The 27689-nt window shown below is 41.0% G+C and overlaps 1 protein-coding gene across 1 annotated transcript in view; it reads left to right on the forward strand.

Moving 5' to 3' along the window:
- LOC148525216 (von Willebrand factor-like) overlaps window positions 1–27689 on the forward strand; it is a 265846-nt gene that overhangs the window by 182970 nt on the left and 55187 nt on the right. Inside the window, exon 13 of the mRNA XM_088471026.1 lies at window positions 4907–5008. Coding sequence (XP_088327152.1) covers window positions 4907–5008 — 102 coding nt within the window. The remainder of the gene's footprint in view (window positions 1–4906; window positions 5009–27689) is intronic.

Raw genomic sequence — 27689 nt, forward strand, 5'->3', positions numbered from 1 at the left:
TACAGGGGACAAAATGAGCAGGGGTCCCCTGTATTTTCCACAACCAGCACCGGACTCTTTCTAGCAGGGGTGTAATGCCACAGCCATAGGACACATTTCACAGGTTCCCCCAGCCAAAGTATTGTCACCTCACGCTCATTAACCCAGGTCATGGATCCCACAATAAATGGGTTCGCCCTCTACCGGGCACTCATGCCTGGGCAGACAGCCCGGGGCTATCCACAGTACCCCTGGGTGGTGGGTTCCGGGTTGTGTAAAAAATAGATAAAATAATATTGTTTTTTACGGTAGAACTCCCTTGCATACTGGTACTTGGAAAACCACAAGTACCAGTATGTGGGCCATTAAGGGCATAAACACAGGACATGGACACCAAAGGTTTTATTATTTAATTTCACATGCATTCACTCATTCACTCACTCACTCACTCACTCACACTCACCAGTACTCACACTACATACTTACCTTGTCCCTAGTGCCAGTCTGTCACCTTTTCTAGTAGATCAATGTTATTGATGTTAATAATACTACAGGAACAAATTACATGAATTTAGCTGTTTTCAAAACTGAACCAAACACTTGAAGGTGGTTTTCCCACAAACAAAGCTAAAACACAGGGGTCTATGTACATCTCTATTCTATTGTATTACAAATACAATTCTCTCTAGGTTCACATTATATTTATCCAACCACCCACTTTATCAGTGTCTTTACCTCAAGTACATCCTCTTTTACATTCTCATTCCCTGTTGGCCTTCCAGAAGGTAATGTACTTTGCCCTGTGTCTCTTTAATGTACATCTCTTCTCTTGCTTATTTGGTCTTCTGTATTGCCTCACACATTTACCTCACCTACTATGTAATTCAGGTGGCCCAGTATCTCTACTTTTTGCACTTGGAGGTCCCAATGCTCTCTAAGGGGTCCATCCTATTAGGTGCGAATTACGAGATGCGAAGTGAGATTTTCACTTCGAATTTGCATAGTGAATTCATTTTGCAATCCAATTAGCAACTCACACTGATCAGTCAGACTGAATTCGGAAGTTCCACTCGCACCTCACTGAGGGTGAGAGATGAAAAGGAAAATCTTTATTTTAAGGTTAAAATGTGGGGACACTGTGCTGAAGCCCTTGGACACTGCCCCTAATGACCAGTTAGGCAATTGTAAGTTTCTAATTAGCTTATTTAGTCCAATAATTACATGCCATTTTTGAGGCAAAAAAAAAATGTCCTCAAATTATCCCGAAATCAACTTTTTCGTTAGTTTAGGCACCCCAAATTTTATTACAATAATTTTTAGTTGACAAAATATTTTTTTTTACATTTTTCAAGGTGCCCTCAATGTACCCCAAAATCACCCTTTTTCCTACTTTTTTTTGTATTTGTCATTTTTTTCATTTGAGATTAATCGAAAAAAGTTTATTTTTTATAATTTTCTTGCATTTTAAAAAAAACCCACAAATCAGCCATTTGACACCATTTCAAAAGCTACAGTAACTTCCTAATGGCCACAAACAGCCGTCTATACAATCCTGCTAATGAAATTATCCATTTTGGGGGATCCAGAATGGTCTCCCCACATTTTCATGCATTTCTCGCAAATCTCATTTGGCAGTCAATTTGCACCCCTCCGCTGCGAGTAGTGCCACTAGGCATTTTTAATTGGATTGGAGAATTGTTGGGGGCATGCTTCGCTGTGATGTGTGCGAGTTTTATGAAACAAACTTTCTACTTGCAATAAACACCTAACTGGATCGAACCCCAAGATACCACAACCTTCCTTACCCAGGTAATGGGGGTTGGTACATATTATCCAGGTTCTGGCTTGTCTGAGTAAGCTTTGTAGACAATGCAAGGATCAGTGCAGGACATGTTGATTTGGGCATAGACATGCCTCTACTATTGGCAATGCCCCCATTTGAAGACTGAGGCCCATCTGATGTCTCTGTGGTCTGTTCTACTATCAATAATGTTAGTTTCCTCATTCAACCCACTTGCATTTTTTTACTCTGCCTTCTGATTTACTGCTGACATCCAGACTGTCTCCTTGTTCAAGATATTGCTACAGTATGCTCTTTTAGAATCAAAACTAAAATATGTGCTCTAAGTATTTTATATGACATCAACCATACGACTCAGCAAATGTTAACACTGACTCCTTATATTTTCCAGAAATTAATTATTCATCCTCACTTATAGAGCTCTCAAAAATACCAAGCCTTTATAATCTTCAGATCTCCAAATACTCTTCCTCTGCCTCCAATTGCACCTTGCTTCCTCTCTGATGACCACCTCCCTCCCACCCATAAAATTTATTTTGTGCTGCTACAAACCTATGAAAGGGATGTAGGTAAGATGGCGGCGTTCGGGATGCAGGCTGTCGAAATCCTGGCATTTCCCACGGGCTACTAGCCAATCAGTGGATGCTTTACATGTAGCTGATGCACATTGTTTGGGACCCACGTGTAACCAGCCAATGAGCGGCTGCTACATGTAAAGCGGCTGATGATTGGCTAGCGGCCCATGGGAAATAACAGATGATTACGGCTATCTGTCATTTCATGATGTACAAGTCATATTACACAACCTATACTTGCACCTGTTCGTATGGATCGCGTAAGTCATTTTCTTATTTTGCCAAGTACGTGGATACTACAGAGAGCGGCGCCAGGATGGAGGTGAGTATAGGATCTTTTTTACAGGTACATCTGTGGAATCTACATGGGAGAAGTGGACAGAACAGCTGGCACAGGTAAGTATATTTGAGTGTGTTAGGTGTATGTAATAAAGTTTTACTGGATTCAGTGTGTGTGTTCTGTGGTTTTTTAACTATTTATTTTACAGTGGGGGTATGGGTGCCACCCACCTGCTGGCACTTGTAGTTCCACAAGTGCCAAAGGGCAAGCATGCTGGCACCTGTAGTTCCACTGTAAAATACTGTACAATAGTTTTTTTTACTATTTTACACATTATTACTCCCTTACCCAGAGTTCAGGGGTGTGGGGAAGAGCCCCGGGATTCAGACCAAGCCTAGAGTTTTGGTAGAGGGAGGACCACTTCTTGCGGGGGTCCCCACCTCCCCTTAGATCCTTGGCTTGGCCTGACCAGCTTGGGGTGAGAATGCTTTGGCCATGGAGACCCAGTAATAGGGTCTCCTGGCTGTAGCATTACACCCCAGTCGGTTTGGCTTCAGTGCTGATTTTAAATATAGGGGGACCCCTACACAATTTCCCCCCTATATTTAAAACCAGCACTGGCCCTGCAGCCAGATGCTGGTTCCAAAATTACTGGGGAACCCTACTCATTTTGTTCCCCATAATTTTTGGAACCAGGACTGGCTGACCAGTCCGGTGCTGATTAAGCTTTTGGGGGGGACCCTATGTCATTTTTTTAAGATTTAACCCTTCTTTAACAGGTATAACACACAAGCAGCCTTAACATATCTCACTGATATGTGCAGGCTGCTAGCTCGGGGGAGTTTTGCAGAGAGAAGACACTGCAATCTTGGGTAATCTCATCTACACTTGCTACTCGGGGGAGAAATCTCAATCTGCATCACCATCAGAAAAACTCACTTTCAGCTAAACTCACTTCTTAGTAAATTTGCTAGTTTAAAAACGGGAAAATTACCCAAGATTGGGGATGCAAATCGAGTTTAAATGAAAAAAAACTAGACCAAACTCGATCCTTAGTAAATTTACCCCTTACAGGCTAGATTTTACATTTTCGCAAACATGATTCAACCCATCTTTGTTTTGCTGTATTATATGTGTTTTCTGCTGCACTTTACAAATCAACAACAAATATTATAACAGTACTGTAATTACCTTTTTCAATATTTTTGATTGAAGCATAAGTTTACCCTTTTGTTACACATTTCTATATGTACAGTGGGGAAAAGTTAGTCTGAAAAACATTTCTATAAGGCAGATTAAAAAATTGAAAAACAAAAAAGAAAATGTTAAAAACAATTGAAGTAAATAAATTACATTATGCTGTATTACATTATAAAAAAGATTTTACAAAGATTTAAATGAACCTACTGATCACTATGTGGTGTATAGGAGCAAGGGAGATTTACAAATGTAATTGGGACTGCATGTAAGAACAAAGGGCCTGATTCAGCACGGATCGCAACTGCGATCGTGGCTGCGATTATGCACACAGTGTCACTGCGATGATATGCTAATCTACTGCGATCGCTATGCCATCGCAGCACAACATAAGTACTCACACCTTACCTTACACACATCCGTAATACTTTGCAAAACTGTGAAGGATCAAGTAACATCAAGTACTGTATAATGCTGAATCAGGTCCAAAGTTTGCCCACTACTGTACCTAAATGTTTTTATATTATATTGTTTAGAGAGCACCATGAAATACATTTTACCTAAAACTGCAATATGATGGTGCAATTTACTTAAATATTTACTTGTTCTTTTATTTTTTTCTGGGCTTATTATTTCACTATTTTTGTGTTTGTGTAATATCCCAAAAGACTCTTGATGTGTATCACATTAAATAATGAAATCATTATAAAATGCTGTACTGTTCAGATGTTATATTTAATTTTATAGCCAACTTTCCTAGGACTGAAGCCTCAACATGCATGTTGCAACAGTTTTGTCAGAGTGCTCTACAATACAATGGCATAAATTTGTGTAACATATGTGACACTGCATAGATGCAACAATGTACAAAACTATTCCCGTACTCATCAGCAATGTGAGCTGCATTTGTAAAACTGTGAATCATATTATTAATTAGCAAATGTACAGAGGGGTGAAAAGAGGCAGTCTTATCAGCCTTCTGCTCCTACAGTACATCATAATAATGTTCCATTGTATTTGTTTCTCTAAAGCTTAAGCTCGTCTAACATTATTATTTACTTATTATATCTCCAGGACCAGGAATATGTGCCACCTACTATTGACCAATGTTGTGGCTGGTGCAAACAAACACATTGTGTATATGTAACTTCAAATGGAACCAAGAAACTCATAAAGGTACATTGACATCTTTTTTTGTTCCATTTCAGTACATGTTGCATACACACAGAGGAGGTGATGTACAGTTGAACAAATGTTTTGTGTGCCATATGTTTTATGCAGGAGTGGAAGCAGACACAGATTTGCCTGTAAGAAGTTATAATTGTTGTGGCTGTTTCATCGCTTGTGTAAAATCCATATAAAGATGATGATTATCATCATCATAATCAGCACGGATGTTGCAAATGTAGTGTAAAATAAAAAATAATTGATGAAAACAAACAAACAAACATACCCTTCCCCCCAAAAAAATCCAGAACTAATACTGCTAGCCTAAGCTAGTATTGGTAAGACAGGGGGAATGAAAAATATGCAGTCCTCTTGAAAATGCTGATTGTAGAACTAAAGTATACTGGAGAGACCCTTGCACTTGTAACAGTTAGACCACCAAGCATGGGTGCAGGAAGAACCCTTGTGCTTTCCTGAGAGGGCTGTTGTTCATTTCTAGGGCTTTTTTCTTTTTGCCAGATGACCCAATGCTGTGAGTTTCCCTGGCTGGCAAATTCTAGTTCCAGGGTCGGGTTATCCACAAGGCAGTAGAGGCCACTGAATAGGCATCAGGAAACCTCAGGGGGCCCCCCACCCAATCATCTGAGGTACTGTATGTGCTGACAATGTGAAGGATGGGAGAATGACAAAAAGGGTCTGCACAGAAGCTAAATTATATGGCCATAAAGATATGTGTATGTATATTGGATTTTGGGAATAGATTTTACCCAAACAAATCTTCTAAGAAATACAGCATGTGAGGAGCTGCACCCAAGTAGTAGAACAATATGTAGAAAAGAAACAGGGACACACTCTAAATATATCTGTTCAAATCAGATAAAATATAACTTTTAATAAGGAGCAATTAAAATGCAACTGGCACTATAATTAAACCAAACACAAAAAATATGCAGGATAAATTGATAACGGGTATTTTTTCTAAAAAATTTTCTCTGCTTAAGAGAAAAAGTTGAGTGTGTGTGTGGGCAAGGAGACAACAGTGAATACCTCTCAAAGATTAAAGTGAGTGATGTGATTTTTGTGAGATGAAATATGAAAAAGAATAAGCGAATAATAAACAAAAAGGTGTTTTTTTTAAATATTGTGGCACCATTAATAACCAAGTGGGCCCTAGAGGTTAAATGCATAAATGCTTCTATAATAGCATGTGTCACATATTTATTATCACGTCAACACATTATAGTTTGTACCGCAAAAATAAACAAAACCCACTCTGTATACAGAAAATACAGTGGTGTCACAAGGGGGGAAATTACAGTGGTGTCACAAGGGGGGCGTGGGTCGCACATGGGTGTCACCCGCCGAGGGGTGACACCAAAGTGCCAACTCAGTGACAGGAGCCGGGTGCTGCACTGTAGCATTACCTGCAGCACTCAGCTCCTGACACAGTGAGGGAGGTGGCACTGCATACAGAGTGGTCCCTTGGGGGCAGTCAGCATCTCCGGGACCCCAAAAATACTAAAATGGGGGTTTGGGCTACAAGGCAACGCCATCTACCTGCGAGACCATGCCCCTGTCTGTGAGGCCAAGCCACCTTTTGCCTACACGGGGCTTCACAGCGAACATTAGAACCCTCCCCGCACCGGGTGTCTCCACGGGGAGGGACGCCACTGAAAAAATATACAGGTATATATGAAATAGTAGTCAAGATGGGAAAAAAAGTTAGATCACATGCATGTTTGATAAAATTATGATTTCAACTTGTCCCTAGAAGTTAGGTTTAGAATATAAGCATATAAGTATTGTAGTGTTAAGACTTGTATAACAACAACTTAGAAAAGGGCCTAAAATTACATATAAGGTAATGGTAGTAACTTTCTATGGAGCCAGGAACCACATTGACTTAATATCACAGATGTGTAGTAAAATTTACAAAGATGTAATCTTAGTATGCTCGTTGTACTTCCAGGGGGTGTCTTTGTGCGCACAGGGAACCCCCAGCGCCACTACGGTCCTCTGGGAAGCTCTCTTCTTACAGACAAATCTATCTGCTGACAAAACAGTTGTCTGCATATACCCTAACCCTAGTATCTGATTCTGCAATATGGGTGAACTTAAAGCTCCCTGGAGGGCAGTGGGGAGCAGGAGGATCTCTTGCTGAGCCCTTGAAGGACATTATCCAACTAGCTGCAATTAGTAGCAGCAGACACAAATTCACCAGAACATTTCAACAATGATCTCTTTCACTTCAGTTAGCACTGCCGAATCTGACTTGGCAGTGCTAGTGCACCTATGTTAACTAGGCTTTATGCAAGAGCACAAAGCCCTTGTATTCGGTGGAAGGAACCAGACAGGGGCGGAGGGATCAAAAAAATTTTTTTTTAATTACCCCATATCATTTATTCAACCTGCATATTTTTAAGATTTTTTTGTGTTCCATGTCATTAGTGTTAGTTGCATTTTAATTAGTCCTTATTAAAAGTTACATTTTATCTGATTTGAACAGATATATTTGGAGTATGTCCCTATTTCAGAGTACTGTTTCTTTTTCTGCATATGTGCTGACAAAACAGTTGTCTTCACATACCATGTGTAATGCTAGGTACACAATATACAATATACAGGCCCGTTGACAGGGGGGTACAAAAGGTACCCCTGTCCCCAGGCCTAGAGGTTGAGGCAACACACTCAGATCCTGCACTGTGGGGAGGCACTCTCCCTGCAGCAGCTGCTTGGTCCATTGACTGCATGACATGCAGCGGCAGCCTGCTACAGAGAGAAGTGCAGCTGAGTCTGACCGAAGTCCCACCCCCTGCTGTTCCCCCTCCTTCCTCCCCTCTCCTTACTGTTAGTCCGCTGCGCTGCACCAGTAACCACTCCTTCACTGGAAGCAAGGGAAGCCTAGAAGGGCCTGGTCCTTGATGTCAGACACACATCGTCGGGACTCGGGACATCGGCGGGACTCAGAATGCTAGTGACTGCAGTATTCATGCTGTGTGGATGGCGGGTGGCAGCCTGTATCACTTTTATTGATTGATTGATTGATTCATTATTTTTTTGCCACTTGGGGGGAGGGTACTCCTGACCGAGGCAGCAGCCCCTTCATAAATGACACAGGCAGCACCCCTGCACAGCTATGTTGCTGGTGATAAGTGTGGCTAATGCGCACACACACAGAGAAAAAAAACACTTTTATTGATTCATTGATTATTTTTTGTTTGGCACTTGGGGGAGAGAGCACCCCTGAACAAGGCAGAAGCCCCTTGATAAATGACACAGGCAGTACCCCTGCACAGCTATGTTGCTGATAAGTGTGGCTAATATGCACACACACACAATTTTTTTTTTACACTGGGGGTGAAGATGAAGAGCACCCCTGATGTACAGAGCAGTGAGCACCCCCTAGACAACACAGCAGCACAGCCAGCAACCCCTATGAACAACAGACAGCCAGCCCCTATGGACAACATCCAGCCCCTATTGACATTAAGTAGCCAGCCCCTGATACAAGTGACAACAGTAACCAGCCCCTATCTGCACAGCGAACACAGCCCCCTCCTTTCTCTTCACTGTCAACAATAGCCAACCTCTATCAGCACAGCAATCACAGCCCCCTCCTTCCTCTTCACTGTCCACAGCTGGAATGAAAATGGGGGTGACCACGGGGAACCTTTATTACAATCCAAAACCCGCAATAATCCAACAAAGGGATGGTGAAGTTTTGCCTTGTTTTGAGATCTGAGTCAACCGGGGAAGCTAGAGCTGACTCGGATCTCAGCTCAGAACTTAAGGTTCGGGTGGGTTCAGTTTTCTGAGAACTGAACCCGCTCATCTTTAGTATGAACACAGATAAAATCATGAAATTTTGACCTGTTTATGCTCCTACTGTATTATTAACATCAATAGCATTAATTTTCATTCATTTTTTCACCAATATTGGCCAAAGGCTGCAGTGAGCTACAGTAACTGGCTAAACTAAACAAATGAGCAGCAGCTCAAATGCATGGTGGTTTAAAAGAATATAGCACATCCATGAAACATAGTGGCATGGCAATGGCAGGCAGGATGACAGTTTAATGGTTGGGAAAATACAAAGCCTAAAAGCAAAAGCCCAGGACAATACAACATTTTATATATTATGCAATCACAACTTTGAGGCCAATATAAATTGATAATTGTAGAAGATGATTATTAATTACTAAGTTAACAACAAACTTCTTCAACCTGTAAATCACAGGCCTCAGGCCAATATAAATTGATAATTGTAGACAAGTTGAAAGTAGAAATTGATAACTAATAAGTTAATAACAAACTTGTCCAACCAGCAAATCACATGCCCAATCAAATCAAGTAATACAGATACTAGATAATATATACACATACAAGCTATAGAACATCAAAGTCTGTGACAAGTGGCTGTCCAGAATGAGATGTATGCTGCTGTAATGACTTCTATAAGAGAGTTGAGAAGCTGGGGCTGAAACTTCACTATCTACTAAATAAAGAAAAGCTGAAATTATCAACTCGATTGATCTGTACTCGTCATTGTCAATTAGGGGGAATATAAAAGATAATGTGGAGAAGGTTTTCCTCATAGAATTTGTAGTTTATTTTAATGAACATCAGTTTTTTCACATTTTTTGGAAGTAGCCTCCTATGCTGATCACTGGCAATTTTCCTAGCTGTACTAAACACTCAGAGTACACACTAAAGGGTGGGCAGCTTGAGAACACTAGAGCTTGTTTTTACAAGTTGCTCCAAATTCCCTTTATTCCTCCCAGTATTCAAACGGACTGTGTGAAATGCTAATATGTACATTATCATTAAACTAATCCTCATCCATTCTACTGATGCTTACAGTATCAGAATGAGTCATGGTAGAGGTGTCAATGTATGTGGGCAATTATTTTAATCCTGATCAGATGTAATAATGTTTGACTCTGGTGTGATAAATTCATTCATCATCATCACTAGTGGGTCTATGGAAAAGGTAAATTTTTTCTCTGGCAGCAGCATTTGTAGGAGAAACTGAATCAGGAGATGTTGTAAAGTTATGAGCCACTTGAGCTGACAACTTGCTCACATGGATTTTTTTGGATATCTTAAAATCTGTGTCAGTTGGAAAAAAAGACATTACATAGCACTTAAACCTGGAATCAAGCATGGTTGCCAAAATGTAATGATCAGATTGGAAGATTTTGTAAACCCTTGGATTCTGGCAAAGTGGATAAAGAACTTGATCTATTATACAAGTCCAACATACTTCTTAGAATCTTTTCATCTCCTTTATCTTCTTTAGCTATGTTTTCAGTGGTTTAATTAAGGGTATGACCTGACTCAGGCTAGCAGTATCTGAACTCACTTTATTAGTTACAGTTTCAATATGGTTTTAGTAGATTGTAGAACAGAAACAGAAAAAAAGATTCACCCCAGCAGCAGGATTCTTTTAGGGAATCATGACTTGGGGAGGAGTCAGTTTGCCTTTGCAAATTGGATGCAGGACTACCTCTGACCATTAATGAGAAGGTTGATGATTAAGGTGTTAACAGTGGAGATTGCATATGCTGGTATTTATCCATGCAGCTTATAGCTGTTGCTGGATTGCTTGTTATTGTTTTATATGATTTTCCAGATTTTGATAAATGATTTGAATGAACTCACAGCAAATTACATAACAGAAAGGAGGTGCCTACATCTGCTTACTTTGGAACCATAAATGGCACACTTGCTTTGACAAATGTCAGGCAAAAAACTAATTCCACACAGAAGAAGATGATTTTATGATCTTAAACCCAGGAATGACAATGCAATTCTTTTTATCACTGGCAAAGACTGCTGCCACTGGTGGCTGATTTACAGTTGTGTCCTCATATACATAGCCTCAATACACCATGTATCATGAGGTGCCTGGTGCAAGTGAGCTGTATCAAGCAGTGTAGCAACAAAATTGCTTCTCAAGACTGCATTGGTTAATGTCAATTGCAACACTTGTATAGCTGTCTGCTTTATAGATGTGCTTTAACTGCAGACTTTCAGATTTAATTTGAGGGTAATTACATCCAAATCAAGTGAACAGTGTAGGAATTACAATGGTTTCTATATGTGCCTCCCACTTTTTAAGGGGCCAAAAGTAATGGGACTATCAACTCAAAAGCTATTTCATGGACAGGTGTGGGCTATTCCCTCGTTATTTCATTATCAATTAAGTAGGTAAAAGGTCTGGAGTTGATTCTAGGTGTGACATTTGCATTTGGAATCAGTTGCTGTTGACTCTCAATATGAGATCCAAAGAGCTGTCACTATCAGTGAAGCAAGTCATAGTGCTGGTGAATAGAGGCCAAAATATGAAAATTCTGTCAATGTCCCAATATTTATGCACCTGACTATATATATATATATATATATATAAACAGCGGAAAGCTTGGCACTCCTCCTCCAATGATAAATCCGGATGCCCTCCGCAAGTAACAAAATACAAGACAAAAAATGGTGGCAGCGGCACTCCTCAGAAACAAGTATATAGACAAATAAAGTCCTTTACTTCAACGTTTTAATCTATGTGATTTTCATCAGGAAGATAACAATAGTACATAAATACACTTACCTAAATAACATACAGAGTCCACCCCAAGTGCGACCAACTCCGTCCATCTGAGAGGGCATCTGACATCATCACGCAGCATCACGCAGCCCACGTGACATCCAGAGCTCCGCTCACTATGGCAACCAGGAGAAACAAACCAAATTAATTGAGACGCCTTCACCAATACATGTGCAGTAAGATCTACTAGAAGAAATGTAACCTAATACGAGTGACACAATTTTATATCGCAAGGTAGAGAGTGTGTGTCTGCATCTGTGGAAATGGCGAGCCACAGGCTGCACATTCTCTTTGCCAGCTAAGGCCAGACGAATGGCAGAGCTGTGTAAAGCCATTCTTTCAGGAAACTGTCTAGTGGTTTTCCCTATATAGAGTAATCCACATGGACAGCATATAAAGTAAATTATGAATTGACTGGTGCAAGTCAACACTCCTTTAATACTAAATCTTTGACCCGAATGTGGATGAACAAAACTATCACCTGTCTCAAGGAATCCACATGTGGTACATCCCAGACACTTATAATTCCCTGGCTTTTTTGTTAAAAAATTAGTGGAAGAAATATGTCCAAAACCAGTTATATCATTATGGACAAGCCATTTGTGAATATTTTACCCCTTTTATAACAGGGTAATAGAGTGGTATCTTTAAGACTTTTTAACCCAGGGTCAGTGTTTATCATTGGCCTGAATTTTTTGGCAGTGCCAACTATGGTTTTGCTGGCTGTGCTATAACTGTTGACCCACACTGGTTTCTGATCTATATTTTTCCTCTGATTGATGTTACCACTGTTTTTAGGGGCAGCTAAAGCTCGTGTTTTGGCTTCTAACAAAAGGTCACATGAGTAGCCTCTATTGATACATTTTTCAACATATTATCCAGCTGTCTGAGTTCATCCTCAGGATCACTACATATCCTGTGGATCCTAAGGAACTGAGAGTATGGTAGTCCCCTCTTATGATTATTGGGGTGAAAGCTGGATGCTAGTAACAACGTGTTATGATCTGTGGGTTTCCTATACACTGAAGTTTGAATTTTGCCTTGTGATAATTTCACTGAGACATCTAGAAAATGGACCTCTTCTGAATCAATCTCATAAGTGAATTTTATATCACTATCCAACAGATTAACATTAGCCATCATGGTAGTAAATTCATCCTTGCTGCCTAACCAGACAATGAATATGTCATCTATGTATCGTGTGAAGAACTTAATCCTCCCCGCATTCTCCGGTCTGCTAAAGAAAAGATCTTGCTCCACACGATACATGAACCCATTGGCATACGCCGGGGCTGCACATGAGCCCATGGCACATCCATGGGTCTGAAGGTAGAAACTACCATCAAAAACAAAACAATTTCTTGTTAGTGTGAGCCGTAGCAACTCAATAAATAAAGGTAAATCCGGACCACAATGTTCCATAGCCGTAATACCCCTGGTGTTAGGGATGCTTGTGTACAAGCTGATGATGTCAACTGTACATAACCAACATTTCTCAGGTGAAGTTCCTAAAGTAGCAAGTCTTTGCAAAAAAGAGGTGGTATCTTTAAGGTATGTCTTCTCAGCCTGTATCACTGGTTGTAAATGATAGTCAATATATCTTGATATTTCATAGTATAAAGATTCCCTTGCCGATATAATTGGTCTACCTGGTGGATTAACTGGGTCCTTGTGGAGTTTGGGTAGTGTATAAAAAACAGGTACTCTTGGTAAAGTTGGCAATAATTGATCTCTAGTAGTTTTGTTGATGATTAGTTCATCTACAGCTGATGATAATAAAGTGGTTAATTCTGCGTGATATTTTTTGGTGGGATCCCCATCCAACTTGCAATATACTTTGGTGTCTGCTAATTGTTTGAGTGCTTCGTTGCGATATGAGGAAATGTCTTGTATTACTATTCCGCCCCCTTTGTCAGCGGGGCGGATAGTTATACTGGTATCAATACTAAGTTGTTTAAGAGCCACCAATTCATTTTTAGATAAATTAGGATGTATTTTATTACCATGTCCTTCACATTTTGTAATGCAGGCATCAATCACATTAGTGAATCCTCTGATAGCCAGATTATTAGAGACTGGCTCAAATGTGGATCTTGAATGGCTGGGCTGAAACATAGGGGTGTCTGTCCTTAGACTAGGTTTGTCTTAAAAAAACTCTTTAAGTCGAAGTTGTCGATTAAGTCTATGTAAATCGATTTGACTAGTCAGCGTGTCATGCTGTACTGTCGGGACGAAACTCAATCCCCTTTGTAATACACTTAATTCATCAGCCGTGAGGATTCTTTTGGACAAGTTGAAAACTATTTCTTCTTTTTTGGTGGCTGTTTTCTTCTGCCTCTGCCACTGACCTCCTCGTCTTGTGTAGAGTCTGGGGGGAGATCTTTTCTGGCTCTTGTAGTTACCCCTAAAGGGGGCCTGCGGGAAGATTGAGCTCCACTTGGACCAGCACATTCCTGGTCTGTAAACTGTCCTCCACTAGAGGTGTCACTTCCAAAGCAAATTTTTTGTACCTCCTGTTGGGGCCTATATATTGTGGTCTTCTTGTCCCTGTCAGATTATTTGCCCAGGAGTAGACACGTTTTTATTCATAATCCTTGTTGACTATATTAAGTTTATTTTGTTTAAACTTAATCAGATCACTGTGATATTTTTCTACTTGTGTTTGTAATTTAGTTATCCAGTCACAGGTATTGTCATTGATTAGTGTCTGGCGGTGTGCAGTTTCAAATGCATCAATTTTGTTCTTTATAATATTTAACTCCCTACCAGACTCTTCAATAACTAAGAAAATTAGGTCAAAAGAGGCCTTATTAAGTATTGCTGCCCATTTCCTACAGAAATCCGGATTAAAACGTCCGATGGTTGGTATATTGCGGATACGGAATCCCTTCTGAATTTTTTTTGTTTCTGAAATAGTCACTCAAAGTGACCCCATGTAGAAAGAAGTCTACTTCTTTCATTTTTAGTCTGTATAGCTGGGTGAAATAATGATCAGCTGACTGTATGCCTGCTGCAGTAGTCAGATTATCCTTAAATAAAATCTGTTCCGCCTCTATATCGGAAAATGTAAATTGGTCACCCAACGGTAGATCCATATTTATAAAGCCCAGACCCGTTGTTTGGTCTGTTGGCTGTGACATAATCTAGCGCAGTAACTAGCGCAGTATCACAATACCAAAGATAGTCCCTGTAGTCCAAAAAAGACAAAGTAAAAAATATGGGATGGTGCCTTAGCAAGGGTGGTGTGTACTCCAGCCAAATCACAAACAGCAGAAAGCTTGGCACTCCTGCGCCAATGATAAATCCGGGTGACCTCCGCAAGTAACAAAATACAACACAAAAAGTGGTGGCAGCGGCACTCCTCAGAAACAAGTATATAGACCAGAGGTTCTCAAACTCGGTCCTCAGGACCCCACACAGTTCACGTTTTCCGGATCACCCAGCAGGAGCACAGGTGTAGTCATTACTAAGCAACACATTTTAAAAGCTCCACAGGTGGAGCTAATTATTTCACTTGTGATTCTGTGAGGAGACCTGCAAAACATGCACTGTTTGGGGTCCTGAGGACCGAGTTTGAGAACCTGTGATATAGACAAATAAAGTCCTTTACTTCAACGTTTCAATCTATGTGATTTTTGTCAGGAAGATAACAATAGTACATAAAAACACTTACCTAAATAACATACAGAGTCCACCCCGAGTGTGACCGTCCCTGTCCATCTGAGAGGGCATCTGACGTCATCACGCAGCACCACGCAGCCCACGTGACATCCAGAGCTCCGCTCACTATGGCAACCAGGAGAAACAAACCAAATTAAGTGAGACGCCATCACCAATACATGTGCAGTAAGATCTACTAGAAGAAATGTAACCTAATACGAGTGACACAATCAAAACATTTAGCAAGCGAGAAGGTGGTGCATGTGATGTTACAGAAGGTACCTGACTGTGTTTGGCCCTGTTTTTTGCAATAAGCATTCTAGTGCATGAAACAGCAGTAGCAGGATCATAACTCACAAAGAAAGGCCATGGTCTGTGCCTTTCCTTGCCACTGAGTGGCATGTTGGCAATTTTATGTTTATGTAATATCCATTTATAATTAGAGGTGATGTTTTCTTAAAGGTTGTCAAACATTGTTTAGATTTGTAGTGCCCTTTTTTACACCTTCTTACCTTTTGACCTTCTTTAAAAGTAGATGTTGAAGAAGTAATGTGACTGCCAGAACTGTTCTTCTATCACCTGATCCATAATTTAATTTATTTTTGCACCAGGACAGGAATAAAGCTACTGTAGTTGAGCTTAACTGCAACCACACCAAGTGAAAATTAAATTAGATAGAGAAATGAGGGACTGTTTTCCTTTACCATTAATTTTTTTTAAAGGCTTGAGATTTTTTAAGAAACCAGAAAATAATGATTTTTTTGCACTTATTATTATGGGGTGCAGCGGAAAGGGACAGGTACAGTAAGTAAAATAATATACAATTACTCTCAAAAATACTCTTTAAATAGGATTTAAAGCCTGTTGAGTTTTTAGACACCAAAAAACAATATTTTTCCAACTATTATTTTGGGGTGCAGCTGATGGGGACACCACCCCATAGTAAGTATAGTAATATATGCTGCCTCTCAAAAACACACACTGTTGAAATACAATTTAAATTGAATCATTAATAAAGACTGGACATTTTTTAAAACAGGAAGAACTTTTTTGTACGTATTATTTTGGGGTGCAGATGACAAACACATCATCACACCAAGATTAAGTACAGTAATATATGCTGCCTCTAAAAATCACACACTCTTGATATATGGTTTAAATTGAATTGACTAGAGATTTTTTTAAAAACAGAAATAAATGTAATATTTAAGTTATTTGGGGTGCAGCTCACTTAGATGCAGCTTAATATTTATTGGACAAATAAGCATGAAAAAATTCAATCTGTCTCTGCCCTTATACTGTACACAAGTGACAACATACAGTATTCTGCAGTGTAGACATATATCCTTGTGAAAAACAAGTGCAATTTTACTGTTCACACAAGATCCTGTTTGCACTGAATTGCAAGTGCTTCTAGTGTCTGACAAACATAGTTGCCTGTTTGCAATTTGCACTGGATTGTCGTTGCTGCTAGAGATTATTGGTTTTGTTTCCTTAGAAACTAAACACACACATGAATTTAGGGGATCCAAGTAATTCTGAGTCCTGGATAGGGTCTTACCATAATGTATGGATCCCAAAACAAGGCAAAACATCATCTTCCTGGCATCAGATCGTGTCCCTTACTAATGATTGGGCACCATTTCACACAGGAAAGCAGTGGAAGAGGGCATGACACTGTGGGCTGGTTTACTTTGTTCTAAAAAAACACCATTAGCACACTATCAGGTCCCATTAGGATGCCATTAGGACTAGGTGGAGTAGGTAGGAGTGCATATAGCTGTTTAAGTAGCAGCTGGAGTAGGTGCCTGGTGAAAGGTGACTATGTGTCACACACACTGACTGCACATTCACACACACACTGCAGTGCAAACAAACAGGCTACTGTCTATGTATGGTGCTGTTGATTGTTTTTATTTTTTTGTTTATTAAAGTGAACCTGCAACATTTACCTCTAAGAAATGTATGCCTGCAGTATACTATTATATTATCTATCTGTCCAAAAAATACTCTACTGTGTCTGAGCTGTTGCACCCCAAGAAGACCTCTTTGTTTTGAGTTTTTTCCAGTTAAGTAAAATAAAAAGCTGCAGTCTTTTTCTAATTGAATTTAAAAGCTATTTTGTGTATTTCAATAAGGGTGTGTTCACATGAGTGTCAAAGCATATATTACTGTTCTGTGTGTAGTGGTATCCACCATCCTCTTGCACTCCAAAACAAAAAACAATTATCCCAAAACAATACTTGTTCTTTCTAGTGCATGAAAACAATTGCTAGTTTTGTTTGTGTAAAAAAACAAAGAGGTGCACAAAAATGTGCATACTGTGTTTTCCTTCCAGTGTAAGCGACAACGTATGCGGTGGTATCCAACCATCATCTTGCACCAAAAGCAAATCTCTCAAAGGAGACCTGTTCCTATTGCCAGTGTTGTTTGGGTGACAAAAAAAGAAATTACGGCAAAAATGTTTATACTGTTTTCCTTCCAGTGTAAATGATGGTGTGTGCGGTGGTATCCCACCATCATCTTGAACCCCAAAACAATTCTCAAGTTTAAAAAAATAATTTCTTGACTGGTGTCATAAATAAAACCAATCATGGATCAGTCAAACAAATAGAAGGGGCAGCAACCCAGTACTAGTGCTGCGACTGCTGCCAGTGAAAGTACTTGAAGATCTACTGTCCTGTGTTACTGTTACTACAAGGTGGCCAAGGGGAAAGAAAGCTTAAGAAAGGGCACCTGAAATCTAAACAATATTTCAAAGTGTTAAAGAAAAAAACACCTCTAACAATAATGAGAAAATGTAATGTTGAAAAATGTAACTATGCCAATATGTCAAACACCACACGAAGTGGCAAGGAAAGGCTCAAACCATGGTCTTCCTTCACAAGTGGTGGTCCTGATACTGCTGTTTCATGCCCTTGAACGCCTATTGTGGAAGCTGGAGCCAAACAATGTCAGCTATCTTGCATGCAACAACTTTTTACTCTGAGTCTAGAGGTGTTATATTTCAAATAGGCAATTCCGGGCACAAAATGAACACTAAGTCTAAAGAACAAACTGTGTGTTCACAACGTTTACAGAACCCTGTTGAGAGTTTAAGTGTGTCCAAAAGTGCTGTGAGCCAGAATCGGTATGAAATACAGATGGAGGGGATGCCTGCTGTCAGTACTGTTCCCCTGTCCTATTTACTCCCTAACCCTAAACTTTTTTTACCCTCATATTAACCCCCCCTACACAGCACCCTAACCCTCACAGTAATTGCCAAAACCTAACCCTCTCCCCTTAGTGCCTAACACTCCCCCATTGGTTCCTAACCCTAACCCCCCTCACAGTCTGGAGCATAACCCTAACCTTCCCCCTTCTGCTGCCTAATCCTGTGCCTCTGGGGTGTATAAACCTAACCTTCCCCAGCTGATACTTACCTTGCCTCTGTCTCTGTCACGACCCTGGTTAGCTTGTCACCTTTTTGTCTTGAGACTTACCCCTGTCGGCTGTCCTGTGGATCTGTGTGTGTAATTTGCCTGGAGGATCTTCTCTGATCATGCTGGCTGCAACTCTTCTCTGTATGCATTCCCTTCCACACTGATTGTTCACCTAGGCTCTCCTCTGTCTGTGAGCATTGCTAGTCTTGATTGGAATCACAGGTGTGGTTCTGATTCTCAGTGCTGTAGAGATGAATACTCCCTCTGCATGTTGTGCTTTCCACCACTCAGAACACTACTGCCAGACCTCCTGTCCATATCCACCAATTGCTGCCAGACCCAGGGTATGTATATCCTCCCCTGATGGCATTCTGGGCCTGAACATCTCGTTACTTCCCATGATGTATGGTTCTTGCTGTGTACTAGTATGTAATGTTCTGGTTTAGTTGTGGGCTCGGGGTGGTGACAGGAATAGACACAGAAGCAGATTTAAATAAAAAGTTATAATTTTTAATGAGTGGCTTAGAAGACATGGGAATGGCAAAAGCAAAAGTCCAGGTTTAGCACTAAAGAGCACATGATTACTGTAGTGAGGATAATGGGAGAATGTCCAGAAAGTGGCAGATAAGAACAGTCTGGTATGCAGGTTAGTGAGCTGAAATAAATACAGGCAGTGGTAATGAGTCCAGGTGGGAGTGAAAAGGAGGCAGGGTGCAGGGTGTCAGCAGGCTCATGCACTCAGGCAGGGGAAAAGGTAGTGGAGGATGCAGGGTAGTCCAGAAGGTTTTAGGAGTTGACAAGCAGGCTGGCAGGTAGCGTTTACAAAAGTAACAAGAGGTGAGCACAGAGAACTCCCTCTCAGCTAGGCTGAGATACACATTGCACTGGCAATGAAAGAAGGCTCTGGACCTTCCTAAATACCCCGTGCCGCGCTATGACTGGCTGGAGGGAACACTTGACTCACCAGGATTGGGCAGTTGAATCACATGGTCAGAAGGCAAGATGGTGTCGCCCATGCCAAATGGAACGGAAACACCGCCAGGCCTTATCAGCCCTGAATGACAATGTGCCCGCACAGAACTATGCGCAGCTAAAGCACCTCGCCAAACACTAGTGCCACTGCCAGACACCCCCCGCCATAGTGACCTCACAGGTATTACCTGTCAAACACCATGCCGAGAAACTCTGGCCATGACAGTACCTCCCCTTTTTGGGTGGCCTCAGGACACTCACCAGGCTTCTCCATATAGGCAAAATGGAACTTCCTGATGAGTGCAGGAGCATGGACGTCCCGGGCATCGGTCCAACAGCGCTTCTCTGGATCATAACCCCTCCAATCCAACAGATACTGCAAACGACCTCTGCAAAGACGGGAATCCAGGACCTGTGAGACCTCAAACTCGACCCCTCTTTCCGTCTGGATTTGGGGAGAAGCAGGCAGGACTCTGTGGAACTTGTTCAGCACCAGGGGTTTGAGTAAGGAAATGTGAAAGGAGTTGGGGATTTTCAGGTATGGGGGCAACTGAAGTCATAAGCCACAGGGCTAATGACTTCTATGATGGTGAAGGGACCATTGAAGCGTGGGGCAAATTTCATAGTTGGGACTCGAAGATGAAGGTTCCGGGTGGACAACCAGACTTGGTCTCCAACTTGCATGTGTGGTACTTTCCTACGCTTTTTATCGGCCTGGATTTTCTAACGGGAGGACGCCTTCACCAAGTCAGCACGGACTTGATTCCAGATGGCAGCAAAATCCCGCACCGTGTCTTCTATGGCTGGGACATCAAAGACAGGCAGACTTTGAAATTCAGGAATGCGGGGGTGAAGACCATAAACGATCTGAAATGGAGTTTGATTTGTTGAAGAGTTTTAGGAGGCATTATGTGCGAACTCGGCCCATGGCAGCAATGCAGCCCAATTATCTTGAGACGATGTCTTAAATATCCTCAGGAAGGTCTCTAGGACTTGATTAACCCTCTCAGTGGAACCATTGCTTTGCAGGTGGTAAGCCGTGGAAAAATTTAATTTCACCTGAAGTACAGAACATAAGGCCCTCCAAAAATTTGCAGTAAACTGAACATCACGGTCAGAGACTATCTCAACAGGAACACCATAGAGACTGAATATGTGTTGAACGAATAGGTGAGCCAAGTCAGGAGCAGTAGGCAGTTTCTTTAGGGGTATGTAATGGACCATCTTTGAGAATCGGTCCACTACGAACCCAGATAGTAGTGAACCCTTGAGATTTTGGCAGATCTGTGACGAAGTCCATGGATAGATGCGTCCATGGACGTGATGGAGTTGGTAGTGGCAACAATTCACCAGCCAGAGCCTGTCGAGAAGATTTATGCTAGGCACAAGAGGAGCATGAAGAAATGAATTCCAATACGTCTGCTTTCATGGATGGCCACCAATAGTTTCTTTTTAAAAACTCCAAGGTCTTCCAGGTGCCTGAGTGCCCTGCGAAGTGAGAGGAATGTGCCCAAGTAAGGAGCTGCTTCCTTAACTCCGGGACCATGAAAGATTTCCCAGTAGGAGGCTGGACCTGTAAGGTGGTGAAAACTCGACTCCAAGACAGGGTTATTGTGTTGATTCTCTAAGTTGTCGTCACAGAGGAGAGATCTAGATAGGGCATCTGCCTTTTGATTAAGTGACCCAGACCGGAAGGTCAGGGTGAACTTGAACCCGGCAAAAAATATTGCCAGATGAGTACTTACACATTGAAGATTCTTGAGAAAAACGAGGTTTCTGTGGTCAGTAAACACAGTGAAGGGAAACTTTGCTCCTTCCAGCAGGTATCTCCATTCTTTTAATGCCAACTTCACTGACAGGAGTTCTTGTTCGCCTATGGTGTAATTTCTTTCGGCAGATGAGAACGTCTTGGAGATGAACTCGATTGTCCTCATAACGCTGGGATAGGACTGCTCCCACAGCTTCTGATGATGCATCCACTTCCAATAAAAAAGACCTATCCAGATCTAGCTGTCGAAGGACTGGAGCAGAAATAAAGGCTTGTTTTAGGAGCTGGAAAGCAGACACTGCCTCAGGTGACCATAGGGCAGGATTGGCACCTTTACGGGTCAGGGCTGTAATGGGAGCTAGTAATGACGAGAAACCCTTGATGAAGCATCTATAGTAGTTGGCGAACTCCAGCAATCTCTGGATGGCTTTCAAAGTCTGAGGTCTGGTCCAATCCAAAATCGCCTGTACATTCTTGGGATCCATTTCCAGACTGGAACCAGAGATGACATAGCCAAAGAAAGGCACACTGGGTACACTGAAGACACATTTCTCCAACTTGCAGTAAAGGTGGTTCTTTCTCAGATGAGTTAAAACTTCCTTCACATTTTCTTGATGTTTAACTACAGAAGATGAAAAAATTAGTACAGTATATCATCCAGGTAGACAACAACCGAGACGTATATCAGGTCCCGAAAAATCTCATTAACAAAACACTGAAAAACAGCAGGAGCATTGCATAATCCAAAGGGCATCACCAAGTATTCCAAATATCCATCCCTGGTATTAAAGGCGGTCTTCCATTCATCGCCAGCATGAATACAAATGAGATTATAAGCCCCTCTTAGATCTAGCTTTGAAATTATGATGGAGCCCTTTACCCTATCAAACAACTCTGTAATCAGGGGAAAAGGGTATCGATTCTTTACTGTTATGTCATTAAGACCCCAGTAATATATACAAGGTCTCAGGCCACCGTCCTTCTTGACAATGAAAAAGAACCCAGCTCCAGCAGGTGAGGCGGAAGGACAAATAAAACCCTTCACCAGGTTGTCCCGGATGTATTCGGACATGGCTTGAGTCTCAGGCAAGGATAATGGATAGGTAAGACCACAAGGAGGTATCTTGTCAGGTATTAGATCGATTGGACAATCCCCTTCTTTATGAGGAGGTAAGACATTTGCTTGTTGCTCAGAAAACACAACAGGGAACATTTGGTATTCCTTAGGAATGGCTGAGGATATTAATGGAGCTGTCTTTCTTGCAGGTCTTATCTTGGGAAGACAACATTTCTGACAGTCTGTACCCCACGAAAGAATCTGCATGGAACACCAGTCTATCCTGGGATTATGCTGGCATAACCAGGGTAGACCTAGGATGATTTCTTGAGAAGCCTCTGGTATCACTAAGAACGTTAAAGACTCAGAATGAAGTGCCCCAATTTGGACTAGTACTGTTTGAGTCTCCTTGGTGACTATTCCATTAGTTAGAGGATGTCTATCTACAGAAGTCAGGGAAATCACGTGATTGAGAGATGTACAAGGAATCTGTAGTTTGTCGATTAAACTGGAAGTCATGAAATTTCCGGCTGCTACATAGTCAAGTAGAGCAGTAGCAAAGACAGGTTTAGGATTGAGATCCAAAGCTAAGGTAATTTTTAAATCTTTAGTATTTGGGGATGGGCTCATAACTCCTAACTTGATGTCCCCAGGGTCAGTCAGGATTTGGCATTTCCCAGGTTTACGGGGGCAAGAGACCACCAAGTGACCTGACTCTCCGCAGTACAGACAGAAGTTTTTCTGTAATCTTCTCTGACGTTCTTCTTTGGAGAGGTGGGTATGATTCACCTGCATTGGCTCTTCATCTGTAGGGGAAGAAATAGGACAGGTAAGGAAAGGAAGGGGTAAATGACCTTTGCCGGTCACTTCTGTGCTTTTCAGCCTGACGTTCTCTGAAGCGCAGGTCAATTTTATTACAAAGTGAAATCATGTCGTTTAGGTTAGTAGGAAGCTCACGGGTGACCAGGTCATCCTTTAGTTGATCTGACAGGTCATGCCAAAAGGCTAGGTGAAGGCTTCCTCATACCATCTGAGCTCTGATGCCAAGATTTGAAACTGCACGGCATATTGGCTGACAGGATGGATTCCTTGTCTCAGTGTCATGATGCTAGATGATGCTGATACAGTACATCCAGGTTCATCCAAAATCCTCCTAAATGATGACACAAAGCCTTTGTAGTTATCCAGCAGTGGATCTGAACACTCCCAGAGTGGTGAAGCCCAATCCAAGGCCAGGCCGGATAGCAGAGAGACGATGTAAGCCACTTTGGTTCTTGCAGTTAAAAAGTTATCAGGTTGTAAAGTGAAGTGTATATCACACTGATTTAGGAATCCATGACAGAGTTTAGGATTGCCATCGAATTTGCTTGGCATAGGGAGATGTAAGCGAGGAGGTGACCTACCTCCTGTATTCCCAGACGCTGAAGTGGATGTAGTTGCTGGTACTCCAGGAGTGGATAAAGAAGTTTGCAAATTATCCAGTCGCTTAGAAATCTCTTGCAGAAATTGAGCCATTTGATGCTGCATAGTTTCCAGGTTTTCTAGACAACCAGAAATGCATTGGAATAAATACACTCCAGACTCCTGTTCCGTGGCCAGATCCATGTGGCCAGTGCAAACTGTAATGTTCTGGTTTAGTTGTGGGCCCAGGGTGGTGACAGGAGCAAACACAGAAGCAGATTTAAATAAAAAGGTAGAATTTTTTTTATTTTAATATAGTTTTTATTAAGTTTTCAAAATATTATGTCATACACCTTACATATGTAGAAGATACATTACTAAAACAGTAATATAAAACAGAAAGCATTACAAGGAAGAATCTTCATAGTCGCATGCCAGTAGTGATAATATAGTGTTTATATATCTTTCCCATTTTGTATAAAAATTTCTGACATTTTTGTTAACATCTGGGAGTGTGGAGCGCCTGTCAAAATAAATCAACTGTAGCATTTTCTGTTTGAGTTCACACAAGGATGGAGTAGATTTTGTTGCCCAATGGATCAGTATTATTTTTTTTGCTAAGGTAACCAGTATCGTGAGGAGCGGTAAGATATCTTTCCCACATGCTCCTAAACTCCAGTTTGTAAAGTTTGAACATAAGCATGCTAATGAATCAGGATGTACGTTAATTGAAAATATGGAATTAATTAAATTAACAACCTTGTTCCAGAATTTTTTCATTTTACAACAGTGCCACATACAATGCATAAAATTAGCTGAAAGCACTTTACACTTTAAACAGGTACCGGTTTCTTCTGGTGACATATATTTACGCTGTGCAGGGGATATATATGCTCTATGGATAGTGCGTATGTGTACTTCCTGCAAATATGCAGATTGTAGTCTTCTAAGAGTGCTATCATAGTGTGAGGTCAAGTCTGATATTGAGGTTAATTGAGGGATATCATCCTTCCACCTATCTCCCAGATGATCCCATTGTTTATGGGGTGGATGTGTTAAAAGGTGATGATATAAGTACTTAGTCCTATAGGAGTTACTTCTGAGAAATTGCAATAGGGATATTAGAAGATCTCTGTTCATCAAGGAGGGAGGGGCAATAGAAAGGGAGGAGATATAATGCCTAGCTTGCAAATACATATAAAAGTGTTGATTTGGGATGTGATATAATTGTTGAAGATCGCTGAAGGAGATCAGATTGCCTCCAGGATCAAATACCTTGAAGGCACATGTGAGACCCCTGTTTCTCCAAAGCAGAAAGTTAGAATTGGATAAGGAGGGAGTGAATGCAAGATTGCCCCAAAGTGGGACATAAGGAGAGGAGAGATAAGGTCTGTTAAGCTTTTTGTTAATAGAAATCCAGGCTAAATAGGTGTCTTGAAATATAATGTGTTGTAGAATATGGGATGGGATGTCTGATTTTTTGGTGTGTAACAGGGAACTTGGTGAAAAAGGGGTAAAAGAATTTCTGTCCAATTGGCAATCTGTATATGTATTTTTTTCCAGTAGCCAGTCACCGATGTACCTGAAGAAAACTGATAGAGAATAGGATGTTAGCTCCGAGGCGCCTAAACCACTGTTAGAGCGAGTTGCTGTTAGTTTTTTATATGCAATTCTGGGACGTTTGTTCTGCCAAACAAAGCGGGAAATAAGAATATGGAGTTTGGAAATGTAAAATTTTGTTAGAGAAATAGGCATCATTTGTATAATGTAGAAAATTTTGGGAAATATTATACTTTTGACAACCGCTAAGCGGCCCAGGAGTGACAATGGGAGGGATCTCCAGCTATCCATTAGATCAGATATTTTGGTCATTAGAGGGGTAAAATTTGCCTTGTAAAGGATTGACAAATTTGAAGTTATGTTAACGCCTAAATATCGGAATTGTGATTGAGTGATTTTAAAAGGGAGCATATTTAAGATAGAAGTGGAAAGATTATGAGGGCCATTAATAAAGGAGTTCAGACTTGGTGACATTAATCCTGTATACGGAGATACAGCCAAATGATGTAATAATGTCCATGACTGCCATAAGAGAGTGCTCAGGATCAGTCAGAAATAGGAGCATATCGTCTGCAAAGAGGGATATACGGAGATCACTATCACCAATTGAGATTCCCCTAATATTTTCTGATGAGCGGATTGCAATTGCTAATGGCTCTATCGCTATGTCAAATAAGAGAGGGGATAAGGGACATCCCTGTCTAGTACCTCTGAATATCTGGAAAGGGGAGGAAATATATCCATTACATGAGACTTGGGAGTGAGAGGAGGAATATAGAGTATGGAGAAGGTCAGTGAAAAGAAGTGGGAATCCAAAATTTTGCAATTTTTGTAAAAAGATGAGGCCATAGTATAAGATCAAAAGCCTTTTCGACGTCTAGGGATATTATAGCACTAGGTTCAAATTCGGGGCGAGAATTAATATGTTGGATAGCCGATATTACTCTCCTGACGTTAACCACTGAATGTCTACCCCGTATGAATCCTGTCTGGTCAGGATGAATAACATGTGGTAGGATAATCTTCAATCTTTCAGACTGGATTTTTGTAAACAGTTTGTAATCAAAGTTCAGGAGAGATATGGGTCTGTATGAGCTGGGTCTCTCCCTGGCTTGGGGAGAACTTTTATTATTGCAGAGTTAAAATATAAAGGGATAGTATTAGACTGCATAATATTATTGAATAAAGAGGTTAAAGGGAGAACTATTTTAGGGGCTAATAATTTGTAGAATTCTCCTGATAGGCCATCTGAGCCTGGAGCTTTTGTTGGTTTAAGTTGTTGGATTGCTTTAGTGACCTCCTCTTCAGTGATTGGCATTAGCAGTAGATTTTCCAAATCAGTAGGAATTTGTGGAAGGGATATGTCACTCCATGGGAAGCCTGCTTGCTGCATTAGGGGTGCAGGGGAGCAATCTTCCTCAGTGGGAGGAGGTGGGGTAGGGGAGGGGGTGGAAGGGGTGATAATGGAAGTATTGCTAATGGGTGAAAGTGATTCTGTAGAGTAAACAGATTGGTAAAATGATTTCATGACATCAGTGATCTGGCTACTGGATTGTGTGAAAGTGTCATCTAGAAGTTTTAGGGGGTGAAACACCATTGGAGGGCGGGTACCAGGGAGAAGATTAGTGAGTAATTTGCCAGTTTTGTTACCGAATTTATGAAATTTATAATTTATATTGTAAACATATCTATCACCTTTTGTTTTGAGAAATTCATCGAAATGAGCTTAGCATTTTGTTAATCGTATTTCGTAGAAGTGTTAGGGCGCATCTTGAATTGTTGATATGTAGTTGTAAGCTCTTGCTGGAGCTTCAGGTAGGTGTCTGTGTAGTGTTTATGTAGGGATGAGACATAAGAAATAATATTACCCTGAAGGACAGCTTTGGAAGTTTGCCAGTAGAGTGCAGGATTAGACTTGACAAAAGTTATATTATTCAGCCTGTATTCTTCCCACGAAGGCTCTAACGCTTTGCAGAATTTTACCGATTGAGCGAAGTGCGAGGGAAAGCGCCATGACTTGTAAGTACTCTTGACTACTGATAATTGCAATACAAACCAGACCAATGCATGGTCTGAGAGGAATACAGGTTCTATATTAGAGGAAAGAACTCTAGGGAAAAGAACTTCCGAAATTAGTGTGTAATCTATCCTAGATAGAGTGTGATGCGCCACTGAGAGCAATGTATACTCTCTTCCAATTGGATTAAGTGTTCTCCATATATCTAAAATATGAAGTCTCTTGGAGAAAA

The sequence above is a fragment of the Taudactylus pleione genome, unplaced genomic scaffold (assembly GCF_031769625.1).
Source record: "Taudactylus pleione unplaced genomic scaffold, aTauple2 ptg000109l, whole genome shotgun sequence".
NCBI lineage: Eukaryota > Metazoa > Chordata > Amphibia > Anura > Myobatrachidae > Taudactylus > Taudactylus pleione.